At 38.2% G+C, this 19,113-nt stretch overlaps 2 protein-coding genes across 5 annotated transcripts in view; one reads left to right on the top strand and one right to left on the bottom strand.

Moving 5' to 3' along the window:
- The window catches only part of LOC117297458 (FAS-associated factor 1-like), a 20,144-nt gene extending 11,003 nt beyond the window's left edge, over positions 1 to 9,141 (bottom strand). The window contains exons 1-5 of the mRNA XM_033780504.1: positions 9,068 to 9,141; positions 3,919 to 4,085; positions 3,137 to 3,309; positions 2,036 to 2,133; positions 936 to 1,033 (exon numbers count right to left, since the gene is read on the bottom strand). Of these exons, the coding sequence (XP_033636395.1) occupies positions 936 to 1,033; positions 2,036 to 2,133; positions 3,137 to 3,309; positions 3,919 to 4,085; positions 9,068 to 9,106 (575 nt within the window). The 5' untranslated portion in view covers positions 9,107 to 9,141. The remainder of the gene's footprint in view (positions 1 to 935; positions 1,034 to 2,035; positions 2,134 to 3,136; positions 3,310 to 3,918; positions 4,086 to 9,067) is intronic.
- Positions 3,244 to 17,244, top strand: LOC117297459 (cyclin-dependent kinase 4 inhibitor C-like). 4 transcript variants are annotated; one of them, XM_033780509.1, is made up of 5 exons: positions 3,244 to 3,325; positions 14,095 to 14,267; positions 14,722 to 14,952; positions 15,371 to 15,494; positions 15,856 to 17,244. In XM_033780509.1, exons 2-5 carry the CDS (start codon positions 14,109 to 14,111, stop codon positions 15,999 to 16,001), a joined length of 660 nt encoding a protein of 219 aa, XP_033636400.1. In that variant the 5' UTR covers positions 3,244 to 3,325; positions 14,095 to 14,108; the 3' UTR covers positions 16,002 to 17,244. The 4 variants fall into 4 exon arrangements, with proteins under 4 accessions (XP_033636400.1, XP_033636398.1, XP_033636396.1 ...); XM_033780507.1 differs by lacking the exon at positions 3,244 to 3,325 and adding an exon at positions 9,620 to 9,734; XM_033780505.1 differs by lacking the exon at positions 3,244 to 3,325 and adding an exon at positions 11,704 to 11,840.
- Positions 17,245 to 19,113: the final 1,869 nt, after the last annotated feature.

The following is a 19,113-nucleotide window of genomic DNA, read 5'->3' on the forward strand; positions in this document are numbered from 1 at the left end:
AGATAAGAACCTGTAAAGAGCCGACAGACTCATGAACTGGGCACAATTTCATGACTCTGCTTATCGTAAGCAAAGAATCAGCGCTTACAGAAACGGGGACTTCTGCGCTTATGACAAGAGTATTTCAACAGTATTATAGCAGGGAATTTTTGCTTTTGCGCATTGATATTCACATTACTACCGATTTTTGGTTGACACAGCTAGCGCAGAAATTCAGCACTTACACAGTTAGCAGGGAATGGTGGTTGACACAGCTAGCGCATAAATTCAGCACTTACACAGTTAGCAGGGAATGGTGGTTGACACAGCTAGCGCAGAAATTCAGCACTTACACAGTTAGCAGGGAATGGTGATCATAAGCGCAGAGATTGGCAGTTAGAAGAGCCATGAAATTGGGCCTAGATGAGATAACTGCAATCAACCTCTGGGCAGACAAAATTGCATGTCTGTTGACAGAGGTCTTTTCAACAAATATTTTCATTTAAGTATAAAGATTTGAATTTTTTTATTGGCCTCCCTTTTTAGATTTGTACTCAAATTTAAACAGAGGTCTGTCCAACCAACCCTTTAAATCTTCTTGTGGATAAATAAGTAATGGGTTGTGGGGTGTACTCCCAAATTTAACAACTTATCACTAGGGTTTCAAAAATGTTACTGAGCTCACCCGCGGAATTTTTTTTGAATTCTTGAATAATTTTGGATACTGAGGATATTGTTGATACTAATGAAACCATGACTAAACCACATAAAGACACCAAATGTTTTCACAAACTGCATCAAGAGTTCTTGTTCTCTTTCGAGAAAGTGTGGTTTGTTACCATCATAAATTGTTTGTCCAATTTACGATGGGCACAAACCACATTTTCTCTTGAAATGGTCAAACTTGAAATCTTGAGCAATAACAGGTTTAAGATAACGTATTTTGAATAACTTACTCTTGCCCATTGGCCTGGTCAGTGCCGGTTGTTGGCACACCCGGTGTGAGTACATACAATACGTTCTTGAGCGGTAATTCCAATGTGGACAAGATTTCCTGAATAACATAGAACGAGATTTCTGGTTTCAATGGAGGGTTGATATTGACACCTTAAGTCAACAATTCAATTCAAAATATGTTTAAGTCAACTAATACCTGGGTAGGATTTCACAAAGATAGTCTTAACTTAGGACTAGTCCTATGACTAAACAATAAAAATAAATAAATAAATAAAAATTGGTTTAACATGTGCCAGTTCCAGACAAAGCTGTTAAAGGCGCATGACAGTGTACAATTAAAATATTAAACTATAAAAAAAACCCCACATTACACATTATGACAGAGAGAGAGGATGAAATCTATGAAGTAATCCATAAAAGTATACATTACAATGTTCAAAATGCAGAGAACAACCATTTACAATGTTCAAAATGCAGAGAACAACCATTTACAATGTTCAAAATGCAGAGAACAACCATTTACAATGTTCAAAATGCAGAGAACAACCATTTACAATGTTCAAAATGCAGAGAACAACCATGACAAATTGAACAAGCGACAAGGAGAGATAAGACTAGTCTTAACTCTGTGTGAAATCTACCCAAGGCATTTTGCTCATGTGTCCTCAATCCTCCTATCCTGGTTTTCATGCCATGGGTTATTTTTAGGCCTGTTATACATTGTAGGATGGAGGGAAACATGCACCAGGTAAAGTGCTCCAAAGAGATGCAGTACATGGAACAAAGCTGTTGGATTGAAATTGTGTTCTACATCTATTCTACAATTGATATGTTCTAAGGCTTGATACTTCACAGAGGCAACAAAGGCGAATGCCCCCTGGTCTTTGCCTTGGTGCCCTTGAAATACTCCAGTAGAAATTTACAGTTTCCTCATAGGTGCCCTTTACCAAGGAGAAAATGCCATGGTGCGGCTTGCCCTTTCAAAAACGAAGCATACAGACCTGTGATATTTTTAGAGTTTTGTACAGCACCATGAATGTCAAGACTTGATTGGAGACGGCTCATAATAAGAGTTTATATAATAGAAGCATTGTCTTACTGAATCGCTTGGTGCCGGTTTAGCATGTCCCCATCCTCCAATCATCATCTTCTCTGCTGGGATATTCAAACTGGCTGATAATAGCTCCTTTACTGTACCTGTTATCAAGTCATAGACAATCAGTAGTAGAGTTAGCCACAATGGGACTCATTTCACTTTGCACAACTCTATCTGCCTTGATGGATTATGGTTTCACAAATATGGTTTCACAAATATGGTATAACTAGACCCATGGGGGGGGGGGGGGGGCAAAGAACAGATACAAATAATATATCCTTTTATACGATTTGTTGACAAGAACTCATTGGAACAGAAATTGGGAACCAACTGTGGCCTGTCCAGCCATGGAGGTACATGTAGATGGTCAAACAGGGGGTAGTAAAAGAGGGTAAAAGGGCTGAAGGTCTCTATGGTCTTTCTCAAAGGCTACAAAAGGCCAATGAGAAAGACTCTGCAAGGGTCCAAACTTCAAGCCATTAACTATTTTTTTGACATTTTTAAAATCACTTTATTCTAATCAAGAAATTTGACTTTTAAACTTTTCTTGAAAAGAAAAACTTGTAAAATGTACTCGATCAAGGATGAGCAAGGATATAAATAAAGAATAAAACTCATCATTGAATTTAATTTAGTCCAGCTTTCTCCAGAAGACGATCAGAGCATACTGACAAAAGTCGAGTTGAAACCAATGGTTCTTTTCAGAACCACCCCATCTCATTAGAGATAGTCATTACATGGTGTTACCGCAAACCTTTCTATATCGTATTTCCACCATGCAAAGTTTCAAATCCTACGAATTTAATTTAGTTAGGTGGTGACCTTGTTGTTTACAGCAGACACTCCGGACTTTGTGTTACACAACTGCTCGTATTTTCTCAACTTGTTTTCAATTTATTGCCAGATGTATGTCCACAGGCAAAACAAAGTTTATGAAGAAATCAAAACGAAAACAAACTACTCCAGTTAAAACTACCTTCCCCCCAACAAACCTACAAAACAAGTCAAAAGTGTCATAACAGGAAGTAAGCTTGTGAAAGACTACTATCACAAAACAAACAACAAAGAGTCAACATCCAGACCAAAGGAAACAATTTTACACACCGACAGTTCTGAAGTCTTCCACGACTAGTTCTGTGTTTGTATCTTGGTAGGCGATATTAAACTCCAGCATACGGACTCTGCTTGGTGGAGGAGGACTCCGTGAGCGGTGAGGTTCGAAGGCTCGAGGGACTGAGGTGCAGGGTGTTACTCCACTGAATTGAACTACGCTCGGCCTGCAGCAATAATAATGTGAGTAGAAAAGTACAAGATTTAGTGTCAACCCGGAGCTAGGTCGTTGGTTCAAATCCTGCTCTAGTCAATTGTTATTTTTGTCTACCCCGAATCATTTAAAATTTATTCAGTCAGTTTCCCTTGTGGTTTATAAATCGATATTAAAACAAGTAAAAGTAAATCAAGAAGGGGGAGGATGGATCACTTTGGTGAGATATCATTGAAATTTTGCTTTTTAAGAAGTATGTAAAGACCCTTCCATAAAGAAATCAGATCATTTTAAAATCTATTACAAGACTAGCGAAATGGTTGTACTGGAATCCATTATTAAAAAGCACAAAATTCATCTTAGTTTGGGTTGTTTATACCCTCAAAGTGATTTGTAATGTGACATCACACTCAGCAATTAAGGTCAATACGCATCAGAAGATGATTCAAAACTCTAAGTGAGAATTGAGCCCTGGTCTTTGCAGTATGTTTTTTTGAATTTGCAGCTGTCAGAATTCCACAAACTATTTGTCCACAAGTGTACAGTAAGCACTGTTGGCCATAAAATTGACTTAGTGATAGTAATAGTCTGAAAATGAAATGGAGATGCTTGAAAACCTTACATAAGCCCCTGGACAGTAGGTGCTGGTGGTAGTTCCTCTGGCATCGAGTCCGGTACCGATTCTGGTTCTTGGGCTCCCATAACGGACACCACAGCTCGCTGTAAATCCCATTGGTTCTGTTCAAGATGGGCTAAACATTCTTCAAAGTTCTCAATTCCTGTACACGCCTGTAGCAAAATAAACAAAAATTGCATCCAGAACGTTATTCAATACCGGTAGATGTGGAAACTTTTAGGGAGGTTTAAATCTACTTCTCTTTATTTGATGTGTAATGCTTGCGTACATCATGGTTGCGCGTACATGTATATATTTCATGGATGTTTAATTTGCGTTGGTGGTAATGGATATTATTTTGTTTTTTTTTACCCCAAAACCAAAAATGATTTTTATTTTTATCCCCTATGCTAAAATATAGGATCGGAACTGCCTCTAGCTTTCAGGCAATATCGGTGGTCTAGTTGGTTCAAGACATGTGCTCTAGAATGGCAAGGGTCGTGGGTTCAAACCCCACCTGAGTACTATGCCTGTAGTTTTTTATTACTGGAAAATTACTGTGTACACAGTGCTAACACACATTGGTTTCAGGGTAAAAACCAAAAATAAACTGATATTGTCATAAAGGTGCGAGTCGGCTACACAAGTATTAGTAGTTAAACCAAGCTACACGTTAGCAACATCAAATGGGCACTCTGGTCATTTTTCAAATGGTATGAAAGATACTTGTTACTTGTCAGTTATTTCCTCTGTGAAGGTACATGAAGGAAAACAAAATGCTTCCAAGTATGGTACCTCAGCAGGCATGGAAAACAGTCATTCCATGAATGACACCCACGACTCATTTTGTCTTTAAAATAACCAGGCAAGATATTCTTTCTTTAAATGACAAGTTGATACAAATTGAAGGGTGACATTCCTATGAAATTTGTAATATTATTTGATGTTTTCTTGCAATGAGCTGTGTTAGTGTAGAATGACAGATGTTCTACACTTTATGGTTCTTAAAGACCTGCTTGAACGAAAATGTCAAGTCGTGAACTTTGCTGAATTCCATTTAAAATGTTTTCAATGAATAAGGAAATCGAGTCATATGATTATAAATAGATTTTGATTGTGTAAAAAAACAATCATTTTGAATACCCTTATCCAGTGCTTTTCTGAGAGATTTGCGAAAAGCCCCGTTACGTAATCACTCTTAAAACGTCATAGTTGGGAGCTCCAATTTGTAAAGCCGCTTTGTTGCAGCGTGGAGGTATAACAAAGCAAACTCCCACAAATGACGTCAGCGGCATTGTCCTTTGGCGCGCGCTCTCAACGGCAGAAGTGTTTTTAGTTTTTCAAAACCTTTAGGTTGGGGCCTGATTTTTTAATCGATAATTACGAAAAACTCAGAAGTGTAAACATATCAAAATTACATTAAAATGGTCAACAAGTGCATTATAAACAAGTCTAAATACCATTTCCGTTTAAAACCTTCCGCTCAGGTAGCTGTTTAATTGTCACTGGTTACATGTACATGGTGTGTACTGTGACTAGGTCTGGGCTTGCATATAACCCCTGACATTTAACTCCCAAACATTACAAGTAATTACGGTACCAACTTCTTCATTTTCTTAATTCCCTGATGGAATTCTGTATTCATTCAAAATTATATTTATTTCCATACTTCATGAAAACAGAGTACAAACAATGTTTTTTAAAGGAATAACCAATAAACAAAGCTGTTTAATGAGGGTGAGAAAAAAATAAATAGAGTATGGAGGCATTGTCTCTAATCGTCTGGAAGCCGAGGCTTATGTAGGGATGCCTGGGGACAGACAATAAACGGGGACAAGAACGAACGGACAGACAGTAAGAACAAAGACAGACATGATGAAGACAACAATGATGAGAATACTTATTACATTATAATAACAATACCAATAATAACAAAAATAATAAGTAATCAAGTAATAATAAAAAAGCGTGACTTTGGTGAAGCTGGAAGTTAGAACAAAAATATTTACCATTTAAATGTATTATTAAATCAATGTGAAATTTGCAAAAAAAAAATATAATAATAATTAAAAACATCAGACAATACTCAAACCAAACAAAACGCAACAAAAGCAACACAGCACCCCAATGTAAATACCCTACTTCGTATAAAGAAACAGTGACAGCCAAAAAGAAAAATCAAAACCGTCCCCCTTTAAGTGGAATAATGGGACAGGAAGTCTAGACTGGGTTGGAGAACAGCGAAGTGAGCTATGACCTAAATCTATAAAAAGGTCAACAGGAATTATTTAAAGAGATAATTACATTGCCATAAGAAGTAAACGCCTACAAGAATTTGTCCATACATTTCTATATGCTTTGGCATCTGAAATGAATTGGTGACTTTGTGTCGACACGGGGCACAATCATACAAGCAGGCCTGGAATTTCATCTTTGAAAGGGCAAGGCCATTTTTAATTTGTAAAGGGTATTTCCGTTGGAAAATCTTCAAGTCAATGGGAAACTTTTGAAGGGGCACCAAGGTCAAGACCAGGGGCACCAAGGTCAAGACCAGGGGCACCAAGGTCAAGACCAGGGGCACCAAGGTCAAGACCAGGGGCACCAAGGTCAAGACCAGGGGCACCAAGGTCAAGACCAGGGGCACCAAGGTCAAGACCAGGGGCAACAGAGGACATGGCCTGGGTGGCCTGAGTGTAATTCCAGACTTGTACAAGGGCCCAATATTATAAACCTGTAGAAATAGCAAATTGCTTTCTTGAGCAAGATATGAGTGGATACTGTATGGTATTTTGGCTGGTAACCTATTTCTATTGTGCAAGATTTGTTTGTGCTTAGCACATTTTTTTGTGCTTACAGGCTTTATGAAGTTGGGTGAAGCAGGTACATATAATTAAACAAAGTTTTACAGCAGTTTGCGGCATGCACTATTTCCGAAGTATGTCCGAAAGCTTTGCTGACAGCCACTACAATGTGATGTTTGGGTTTCTATTGTTTTTGTCAAGAGCCTATTAAAAAAAAAAAAAACACGCATTTTTCAAGTATTTACATGTAATACATTGTTTCTGATTAAAAAGGTGATATTTGAAGCTTTGCATTGTGTGGATAGCAAGAAGTAATTAGTTTACGACGTGACATCAGGGCACAATTCCATAAACTTGCTCAGCACAAAATAATCTTCCTTAGCAAAACCCCACTCATTTCTTGCTTAGCAAAGAAATTTGCTAAGCAGTACTTTATGCAGGATTCTGGTAATTTTTCAAAGTGTCCACAGATTTACATTAAACTTGCAGGGTTTGAAGATAATGATAGTAGAAGCTTCCCTTCAAAATTACTTACTGAGGTGCTATAGTTTTTGCGAAATGAGTAAAACAAGTCACAAAATAATTTCTGTCTCAGTGAGATGTAAAAACCTATTAACCAGTTATGATAATATTTTTCGTGACATTGTTTTACTCATTTCTAAAAAACTACAGCACCTAAATAAGTAATATTTCAAGGGAAGCTTTCTACTGTCATTATCTTCAAACTGTGTAAAGTTAATGTAAATCTGTGGACATTGTGTTTTGTATCCCCACCCCCATCTTTCTTTGATAAATAAATTAAATTAAAACCACAAATAGACAGAATAGAAGTGGGGTAAAATGTACACCAAACATTAGCTCACAAGAGCCCAAATAATTACAATTTTGTTTTTCCATAGGAAAATGTGTTTATAATTGAAACAACCAAGTCATAACCACAGGTAGCCCCTCCCACATTATTCATGAATATAGACTCCTGGGTATCATCCAGTGTGTAGAGACTCCCTCTATTGACCCACGGGAGTCCAGCGTGTTGGCAAGATATTCATCTTAAGTCAGTAAGTGTTAAACCACAGAGTGTTATTTCCTTCCTCTGTTACACCACGGATGGTCACACCATGGAGGAAATTCAAAAGACTGACAGATAAAATGGATTGACCTGGCTGATTTTGCTGAATTGCTGAAGGGCACTGTGGAACAGAAAAGGGGGCTTACAATTTTACAAGGGGACTATGCAAGGGACAGTTACTAGATAAGGCTTGATAATTTCATTGTTACAAAATTTGGTAAGTTTATTTTTAATGTCATCATAAAATTATCAATAACAATATAGGGCCTAATACAAGAATAAACCATTACTAACTTAATTAATTCAGACAATGAGACATTATTCATAAATACCAGACAGTTTCGCTATTCCTATTGGTGGAGAGCACGTCACGTGGGTGTGTATATACCTTTGTTTATGACCAGTAAAAAGTGTTGAAACATGGGCGTGACATGCAAGCTTGCACCTGTGATTATAAGACAGTTTCTTTGTTCCTATTGGTTGAGAGCAACGGCCAGGACAGTTGTGCCACATCACGCGATATGCTTGACGCGCACAGCATTCCCTTATTAGGAGTTGTTAACCCGAGGGTGGCGGAGGGCCTTACCATTTCATAGCTGGAGGGGTGTTGTGTTGAACACGTATAATGTTTGCATTTATTTTACCTTTTTGACCTAAATACAAAGTGTTGATATTTTTTTACCGAAAAGGTATTTATGAATGGGAATAAAAGACCCACAAAGTGTGTTGAAGCGGTTTTCAACAAGTGGTTCAAACCGGCCGAGGCCTGGTTCTTGATAACTTACCTCGACTTCGTCTCGGTAAAATTATCAAGAACCATGACTCGTTGGGATTAATTAAACCTAGTTGAAAACCTCTTTACCACACATCCCTTATTTTTCACCTGTTCTCCCCACTGGGCCCACTAGTCCCAGGCCACATTGATCATAAATACAATTATGATTTTTGATCATTACAAGTAAAAAGTATCGGTTGGATACAGCACTTGTGAGCACAGAACCCTGCCCAAATCTACATGACTCATTTATCATTGCGCAGAACAGAGAAGAAAAGTGAGGCACAATTTTAATGATCAATATTTCTCCGTTGTGTGTGTGTTGTGGGCGCAGATCAGCTGTGTCATCGACGACTCAACGCCAAAATAAAAAGGCTTGTTTTACAACAATAAAAAGACCAGAAATCCAGACAAGACTTGGTTATTGAAGAGTTAGACCCACATTAATGAAATGATGAGGATAATATCAAATATTCCCCTGATATACAGAATAACCACTCAGACTTTTACCTGAAAATCTGCAAGAATTTCTTCTCTGTTGGCCGCCATTGTTGTGGTCTTTCGTCACTACTTTTAAGCATGCGCATAACAAGTCGTCATAGTTCGCAAACACTGTAGAGGGCGCTATAATGTTTACATTGTTGACGAAGTTCTTTTGTTACGAAAAAAATAATGACACAACAAGTCTGGGCCAGTCTTGGGGGAACTTCGTGTTTGTTGTCAAATAAATACCATAGTTACACATTGTCATTGTCCTGCTACTATTGACTTTTACAACCGAAATTATTGAAGATTAATTTATGCGTTGAAAAAGCCTACTTTATCCGCTAAAGGCAAAGAAATTGGCCACTATTATTACTATATGAAACAAGAGAAAGGTAAGTTACGCACTACTTCACTCATGCGTAAAGTTAATTTCAACATGTTTTTGAACTAAAAATAAACGGGGGCTTATCATGTCTCAACTTGTTCATGAAATCACGGTGCATTCCCTCAACACAGAAATTTGGACCAACCAACACAAACAAACTAATTGTTGTAACCCGGTCGGATAATTGACAGTTAGAAGCAAACAAACTTACAAAATAGAAGTCTTCTTCTGAGTGCTTTTCTCCGTGAGCGCGGGAACGCCAAGGAATTTTCCCGCGCAAATATCTGGTTAAACAAGAAAGACTCGGTAAGTAGGTGTAATGACGTTGTATTATGGTAATTTGGTGATTACAGTCGCATCTAATTTGATTACACTGTACAAAACTACTCAGGTGGTGATACAGGTGTATTTTTTACAAAGTAATAATTATTGTTTCCTGAAGTCCAATACCGTCCGCAGTGATAATTTAAGGTAAAGTTGCTGGTAAAATTTGACACACTAAGGAGAATACCCGACTACCTAGAATCAGAAGGACAATAAGCGCAGTTATGTTGGCTCAGTGAATTATTCGTCTTATACCACATTTCCACCCTGCACATTAGAACTGCTAGTGTTCGAACTCTTTACAAATTTTCCTGACGTTCAAAGGATCCTCTTTTTTACTCGATTTAGAAACAAAACAAAGTTCACAGTTAAAAAGCACTACGATACTGGCAGTTTCGTAGAGCAGAACAAAATTGCACCCAGTTCGAATCCAGGACTTTGCATGTGAATTGGGTTACCAGCCGGAGTTTCCTCTAACACCTAAAACCCCCCTGATTATATTCACATTATTGTCTAACCGTAATTACAAAAATATAGACTAAAAACAAAGAGTCATATTCACTGTCCAAACAAAGAGAGGCTATGAAAACACACAATAATAAAAAACACTCATATTTAAAAAATATTTTCACTATGTTTATTGAATGTTGTGACCCGAGTTAATGTCAACAGTGGATCATTTTTATGGTACAACACAAGTTAAAACGTGGCCGAAAGCAAAGAAGTTATTAAATTGTTCACATTAAATTGGTTGACGATTTGATGAGTATGCAACACTGTGCAAAGCCAACAACGAAGAAAGGTTCGTCCGGCCCACATGTTGACACTAACAGTAGGAGTTGCTTGAGTCACCCACTCTACCGTCCATGTAGAACGAGGCAACCGCTCAATAAAATAAAATAAATAGTACTTATAAGTAAATAAAAACAAAAACAAAGACAAAGTCAGTGGAAGTACTATAATGGCACCTATTACACAAACACAAGTTTAAAACTAAAACAACAAAGCAGACAAGAAACGCCAATCAAATGATGACGGTTTTCTAAGTTCATTTTAATCACTAACAATAATTTAGTGTTATATTTTAAAGGCAGTGGACACTATTGGTAATAACTCAAAATAATTATTGGCATAAAACCTTACTTTGTAACGAGTAATGGGGAGAGGTTGATGATATAAAACATTATGAGAAACAGCTCCCTCTGAAGTGACCTAGTTTTGGAGAAAGGAGTAATATTTTCCACGAATTTAATTTCGAGACCTCAAGTTTAGAACTTGAGGTCTCGAAATCAACCATCTAAACGCACACAACTTCATGTGACAAGGGTGTTTTTTTCTTTCACAGTTATCTTGCAACTCCGACGACCGATCGAGCTCAAATTTTCACAGGTTTGTTATATGCATATGATGAGATACAGCAAGAGAGAAGATTGGTCTTTGACAAATTACCAATAGTGTACACTGTCTTTAAGTTTCTTTGATCAATTTACTTTTTTTAAAGTATAGTAGGACTACACGATATCAAAATAAAACGGGTCTGCAATCTCTGGCCACTACAAACTACGTCCCTGCTCTGCGCCTCATCATTATCGAGGACTGCTCTCCAAGGTTTCACCACGAATAATGATGAATTCGTGAATATTCATGAAGGTCAACCCATTCAAGCTCGCTAACTATCTAGCGTATCTAGTGTAGATTAAAGGGCCATCAAACCGCCCACTCACACGGTTACTGGTGGATATACTGATGCCAAACATGCCCACACATGCCTCGTTAAAAACATGTTGCTACAAGAAAAATTCCCAATAAGAGTAATATAAGGTCCTTTGGAAGGTTAAAATCTCAGCATTTTGGGTCAGCAGTCTATAGTAACGGTGGAGAGCGGTGTGTCATTTTATTGTCAGACTCGGTATAGCGTTTGATCACAAGTTGAAAGTTGTTTAAGCAAACTAAATTCTGGGAACATGGCAAGAGTATCTTTAAGTTTGACATTTTCGGTGTTTGAGTGTCATCACAAATGGCAGGGTAAACATGTAACAGCTGATGACAAGAGTCCATTGACCCTGGATTTGTTATTGGCAGATAGCGGTAAGTTCCCATTCAATATTGTTTACATTGACTGCACCAATCAATGACGTCATACTGTATTTAACTATGTCATCACTTTCGTAGTCGACCCCTGGTAACTGAGAGGGGGGGGGGGGTGTGTTTCACAAGGAAACAACTTTTCGTGCATCCGTTGTAAACAGTTTTATTTCTCTGCTTAACACACAATGAACATTGTGGACAAGCGTTTATTTACCACAGCGCCTTAAACTTGGTATGTTGGTCCATGAAGGCTACCTTTCTACCAAACTTTGCCTACGCAAAATTTTTACTTGAAGGTAGACTGGACTTTAGGCTGTTTTGTCGTGGTTGTTTCTTTTAAAGGCAGTGGACACTAATGGTCATTACTCAAAATAATCATTAGCATAAAATCTTTACTTGGTACCGAGTAATGGGGAGAGGTTGATAGGGGAGAGGTTGTTTTACAATACTTCTGTTTTATTTGTGTATAGGCCTAGACCTTGTACAAGATAAGCCATTTGGGACAAACAATAGAGAACAAAAAATAAACACGAAAGTCATCCACCATGACCATTAATTTGTTTCTAGGTAAAACTATAGTAAATCTGCGAACAGTTATAATTATGTTCAAACTTACCACTGTTTTGCACACCTTCAATGAATTTATTGATAATATTGATTCGTTTTTAAGAATTTGACAATCGGCTATCTGGCCCTAAAGCAAGTCTAACTAATTGGACTATTAATGTAAAGCCAATACACTTTACCTCCCGATTACACACGTATTAATTTACAAAATGGAAATTGAAGAATCATGAATTCGTTTAAAGGCAGTGGACACTATTGGTAGTTACTAAAAATAATCATTAGCATAAAATCTTACTTGGTAGCGAGTATAATGGGGAGGGGGCGGTTGATAGTTTAAATTTTGTGTGAAACGGCTCCCTCTGAAGTGACATAGTTTTCGAGAAAGAAGTAGTTTTCGAGACTTCAGAATTTGATTATGAGGTCTAGAAATAAAGCATCTGAAAGTAAACAACGTCGTGTGACAATGGTGTTTTTTCTTTCATTATCTCGCAACTTCTACGACCAATTGAGCTCAAATTTTCACAGGTTTGTTATTTTATGCACATGTTGAGATACACCAACTGAGAAAACGGGTCTTGAAAATGATCAATAGTGTCCAGTGTCTTTAACATCTAAAGGCCTCCAATTGTTAATTTGTTTACCAATCTTCTTGAGTGAAAACTTGAGGGATTTTCGACTGCAAATACCCACACTCCCACAAAAGAGGTTTACACACCCACAAATTTACATTTTATTTATAGTTTCTTCCTAATCGCCCCCTTGTTTCTACACGTGGAGGTAACATTGTGTGAATGCACTGTGAATCACAACACACCAACGCACGTTTAATGGTTCTAAATTCTTTGATCTATAAAAACTAAACTCAGCGAAGCGTCAAACCACCGATAAATCTAGACTTGGTTCCAAGTCTGCGATCGTGCCTTTTAGTCTACACGATAGCCAATACATTATTGCCTGGTCGCGTGATGGCTAATCAGTGGGGGCGTTTTGCGTCTGATGCAGAGGAATAACCGCGACTTCAGTCTTGAAATCAAGTCTACCGATTATCAAGATGATGTAGTTTTCTATTAAAAACACTGACGGGTTGAAGCAGTCAACTATTATTTAAAAGTCAACGGTTCGTCAGGTTGGCGGGAGAAACACCAAGCTTTCTCGTTGAGACGAGCTTCTTGCAACAAGTCTGGAGGAGGTTTATTTTACTATCTGAACTAATAGTTTATACTGGCGTTGTAGCTTTGATCTGTTGGGTCTAATTTTGTACGCTTCCATGTTGCAAATTATAGGAGACTATTGTAAGAACATTCATCGGAAATGATTATGCATATCGAATTTAAGTTCGTTTATGGTAAAAGTAGGCTATTGCAAATAACAGCTTGAAAACAATACCTAAACTAATTTAGTTGAGCTACACGATACAATTATGCCAATCCCTTGTTTGAAATACATTGTGATGGAAAAGTGTGTTGTACGTGAATTTTTCATTAATATCAGACAGTTTGTCATGATAATTAATAATGTAGCTCTCTGTACTCAAAAACGCATGTGTTTTTGGATGTGCAATGTTTTTTTTGACAGGAAAAGGCACAGGACACACTCTTCCGTCGTTTACAGGGAACCCACTTTCAACTTCTGAATGCTAAGTCTGTATTAAACACCGATGTATGTTTTGTTTCCTCTATTACTAAAGATGTATCAGTCATCATGGCCAACAACAACAATAACCAACACCTAGGTACAGACGTGCAAAATGACTTCACCAAAGCCGCTGCTAACGGGAATCTGCAGCGACTGCAGGAACTGAGTGATCATCAAGATGTCAACATCAACGGCCGGAATAGATATGGAAGAAATGCGATCCAGGTAGGAGTTTGGAGTTTGAAAATATTTTGAGCAAAAATCATATATTTTTTATACAATCGCACCCTCAGGCAAACGTGTACATAGTTCATTGGGTGTTGTACAAGTAAGACATCTAAACCAAGGAACATCACAATTCGGTTTTAAAACAAGAAATCGATTTATATTTTTGTCATGGATTTTATTTATACGTGTCTGTTTAGATTGCGGCAATTAAAATAAGCAATCTACTTTTGAGGTATTCAAATGCTATTTCCTCGACATGTTTTGTGGGTTTTTAGCTGGAGTTTGAATTTTACTGAGAATGTACCAACTCCAGTTATAACTGACCCTCAGTAGCTGGGTGATAGCCTTTAGAGCTTCAAATCCTCAGCACATGGAAGAAGAATATGTCTGTCTCTCTGTATTTATTTTGTTAAACGCAGAAAACACCAACCATTCTCGTTTATTTGACCAGGTCATGACGATGACCCGACCGGAAGTGGCTGAATTTCTACTGGGGTTGGGTGCGAATCCCAACGAGCCAGACCCAGACGTGGGTCGCACGCCACTGCACGACGCTGCCGAACATGGGCATCCGGACACCGTTGAGTTGTTACTAAAGTACGGGGCAGACCCCAGGCTGAGGGACAGTGCCAGGGGTAACACACCGGCTCATCTTGCCGCTGGGGAGGGACGACCTCTTAGGGTAAGTAAACACTAACCCTCGACTTTTCCATTGTTGTTAAACAAACTGCGCTGGTTTGCATGGACATTCGATTGCTAGCAAAATATATAATCGTTGTTGTGTCCTAATTCAACATATTTGCAAACAAGTACATCCCATGATCGGTTGCTTTGTTTCCCAAAAATTCAACTTTGTTCAAACGATGGTGTGGCATTGTTGCAAATTGTGGCTATCTGGTTTGTTTTGCATGTATGGCTTTCCATGGTTTTCCAACTTCGGTTGACAAAAACTCATGCTATGACGTTGCGATATAAACGCTTTAATTTTAGCCATGTTTGTCTGATTGCCTGTATTGACCACACCAATCAACACTGATTACAGGGATGGCTAGGCCCATCAGTGCCGATCATTAACTTTGGTGTGCTGATCTTTCCTACAGATTTTAGAATTGTTGTCGAACGGTTGCACCCTCCGGGAACGGAATAGCGCTGGACTTACTCCCCACGATGTGGCAATAGCCAATGGTAATGAGGACGCTGCAGAATGGATCGCCAGTTATCATAGTACGTGAGTAATCGTTCCCGGTAGAGGGCGCTATCCCGCACAGTCGGTGCGTATAATTCTTTACTCCGACCCCCCCACCCCCCCGTACATTTACCAGCCTGGCGGACCTGGCTTTGTGTTTATAACCAATAACCTCAAACAAAAAATCGATATTGGAAACATTTTTTAAAAGAACAATTATTTTGTGAAGTCTGCAGAGGGTGTCATAATTTCAATCACCAAAACGTTTTGCATATAGATTACTTGAAGTTTTGCAAGAACCGTTGGTTTGCTTCTACGTTTCGATCAATTTATATGGTCTTCTGATGGTCTTCATCAAAAACATTTACAACATATTTCTTTGTTTGATTGTTCTGTTAGGTTCGGGTAGAGGTGTTCGACTAATGCATCTATGCCGTCTTACCATTCATCAAGTGCTTGGTACACAGCGGTTGTGTAGAATACGGGAACTTAGCAATTACCCCTTGCCAGATATGCTTGTCGACTTTATAAAAATGTATCGGTAAATTGTAACAGTTTCAAGGAAACATGATCGAAAAAAGACAATAAGTTGGAAGTTGTAAAGATCTTAGCCTGATGTCGTACAGGCGCCATCTTGGATGTAAACCATAATTATTCTGAAAAAAAAATGGAAACGAATATGGGCAACTTCCATGGCATTCTCACATGTTAAGGGAATGGGCCACAGGCGCAAAATCATTTCTGCATTTTTTTATGCGCTGCCCACAGGATTGGCCAATGAAAAACAAGGGTGAGGGCTGCTCAAGTTACGTCATGTGCACAAGTTACTAATTAATAATACTTACACATTCTCATGTTTGCATTATTTTAGTGGTAATAGATTTGAATTGAGGCTGAGTAGTTGTACATAAAATAAAATAAAAATTGTAATAACAAGTTTAATAAAAGTATATTGGTTCATAGGCGAACAATAGACGTGCGACCTTACACAAAGAGGACCACTACCTTAACCATTGCAGTTGTTGTGGGTTTGGTGTTATACGCCTTGGGTGTATTTCACTATAAAACTAAAACCTCATCGCAAGACAAAATCACTTATTACCATAGTGATTTGTATTGTGACACACTTTGCTTAGCAACTACGATTGGGTTGCAGTTAAGATAAAACTAGCTCTTTGTGAAATCGGCCCAAGGTTCTTTGATTCTTCTGAGATGCCCAGTAAGGACTATCTCGACTCGCCCAATAAGATGACTTCTTTTATAAATGCTGCTCGGACGTTGGTATGTTGTATCTTCAAGCCTTGCAGCATGTACGTCCAAAAGTAAGTCCTAGCTATATAAAACAAAAACTAATTGGTGCTGCCATAATAAAGTGTGAGCTAAGCAGATTATGTGCGAACGTCAGCCCCAAGGTGGAAACAAAATAATTATAAGTTTTCCAATACACAACGTAAGATTGTACTGCGGCCTATCTCGTGCAATAATAGACAGTAAACATAATTACTATATTATCTTAGAATTTTTAAATAGGTTTTGTAAATGCAGAAATGCAAATGGAATAGTCGTCAATAATATAATTATGACGAATCAAAGTTATAACTTATAATGTCATATTGTAAACAAAATAGCCAAAGTTATTTACACAAAATAAATGGTAACAATAATTGTTTTATAACAAATATAGTCACAGACTTATTCGGTGTATGGTCAAATATTGATGTAATTATTTAAGTAATAAACAAGTTATATTTGAATAACACGCCAGTGATATAATCGGAGGCAATATTAGTGACTGTAGATCTCAATTATTTGATTCAATTACAAAATTCCTAAAACCAACGGGCCATAGTATAATATCTGGAAATGGAACCATGGACCCGGAAAAGTGCCCAGCGCTGTGACCCGTTTTAAGCATAAAGATATACCTGTGAATAGTGAAGAAGAAATGTCAGTTTTAGATGCGAGAAAGACCCTTATTTGGATGGGGAAAACAAGGGCAGCCATTTTGAAAATTGTGAAAAATTCCCTCTTTCAAAGGACAACTGCAGTGGCCGCAATGGTCAGATATCTTTCTCAAAGCACGCTTTGACTCTGATGTGCCAAATTCCATTCCGTAGTTATCAAAGCAACAATCCCCCATATATTTTCTCTTTCATTCTGCCATTAAAGGCAGTGGACATTATTGGTAATTACTCAAAATAAATATTAGCATAAAACCTTACTTGGTAACGAGTAATGGGGAGAGGTTGATGGTATAAAACATTGTGAGAAACGGCTCCCTCTGAAGTGACATAGTTTTCGAGAAAGAAGTAATTTTCAAAGAATTTGATTTTGAGACCTCAGATTTAGAATTTGAGGTTCGAAATCAACCATCTAAACGCACACAACTTTGTGTGACAAGGGTGTTTTTTCTTTCATTATTATCTCGCAACTTCTACGACCAATTGAGCTCACATTTTCACAAGTTTGTTATTTTATGCATATGTTGAGATACACCAACTGTGAAGGCTAGTCTTCCAATAGTTACCGATAGTGTCAAGTGTCTTTAACTATTATTACCTCACAGAATAAAAATCATTAGGCGAAGTGTGGTGTCCCAGGGAATTCTGTCCGCCGGAGATAAAAAGTGGTCCCCCAATGGGAAATTAACGTGGGCTGTAGGCTAGGAGGAGGATTCAAAAGAGGGCGCCATCAGTTTGCCATTTTTTTTTTGTGAGGACCGAATATCCGGGGGACAGAATCTCATGCCACAGTGGCATGTGCAGATTTACAGGGTGCAACCCACCAAATAATCTCCCATAGCACACAGTGCAAAATCTTAAATATTCAAAAATACACAAAAAATACTTTAAAGTCTCACAGCTTTTAACTTGAAGGGGAAACTTATTGATTGACTCTTGAACTTTTATTCTTTGCTAAATTTTATATGGGGAGTCTCTGGGCCCGTCTAGTTATTCTCCTTCCAAGTAAAAACACCACTTCAAAGGTCTAATTTTCCATTAGGGCCTATGTCATCCAAAATACCTCAAGCTGGAAGTCAACATCTCCCAGGTCACAATTGGGCAACATTTTCCCACTGAAACACTTTCTGGGGGCTCTCAAATCTGTCTAATAAAACATATTTTCAGGGCCTACAAAATATACAACAGGAGTTTGGATGTTCGGTACATTCGGGTACACTTAAGTAGCGCCCTCGCTTGAAAATAAATGAACCAAAGGTCATAGACCTTATCGCAAATACCAATGCGCAAGCGCAGACTGTTGAATGAGGTGCATTGTGGGATAGATATGGATCAAATTTGGATACCAGCTAGACCACAATGCATCAATTTCAAGCTTTACGCGCGCGCCCCAGTATTTGCGAAAAGGTCTATTGGTATTTGGTATTCCATAGACCTTTTCGCAAATACCGGGGCGCGCGCGTAAAGCTTGGAATTAGGTGCATTGTGGTCTAGCTGGTATCCAAATTTGATCCATACATATCCCACAATGCACCTCATTCAACAGTCTGCGCTTGCGCATTGGTATTTGCGATAAGGTCTATTTAACTAACAGTGCGCCCTCATTGTCATTGTGAAGATAATCAACTTGAATCACTCGAAGATGTAGCCTGAACGTCTGACGTCATTCTTCGAGGCTCGTGAATCCTTGCGGATA

This window comes from Asterias rubens, chromosome 12 (assembly GCF_902459465.1).
Source record: "Asterias rubens chromosome 12, eAstRub1.3, whole genome shotgun sequence".
Classification (NCBI taxonomy): Eukaryota; Metazoa; Echinodermata; class Asteroidea; order Forcipulatida; family Asteriidae; genus Asterias; species Asterias rubens.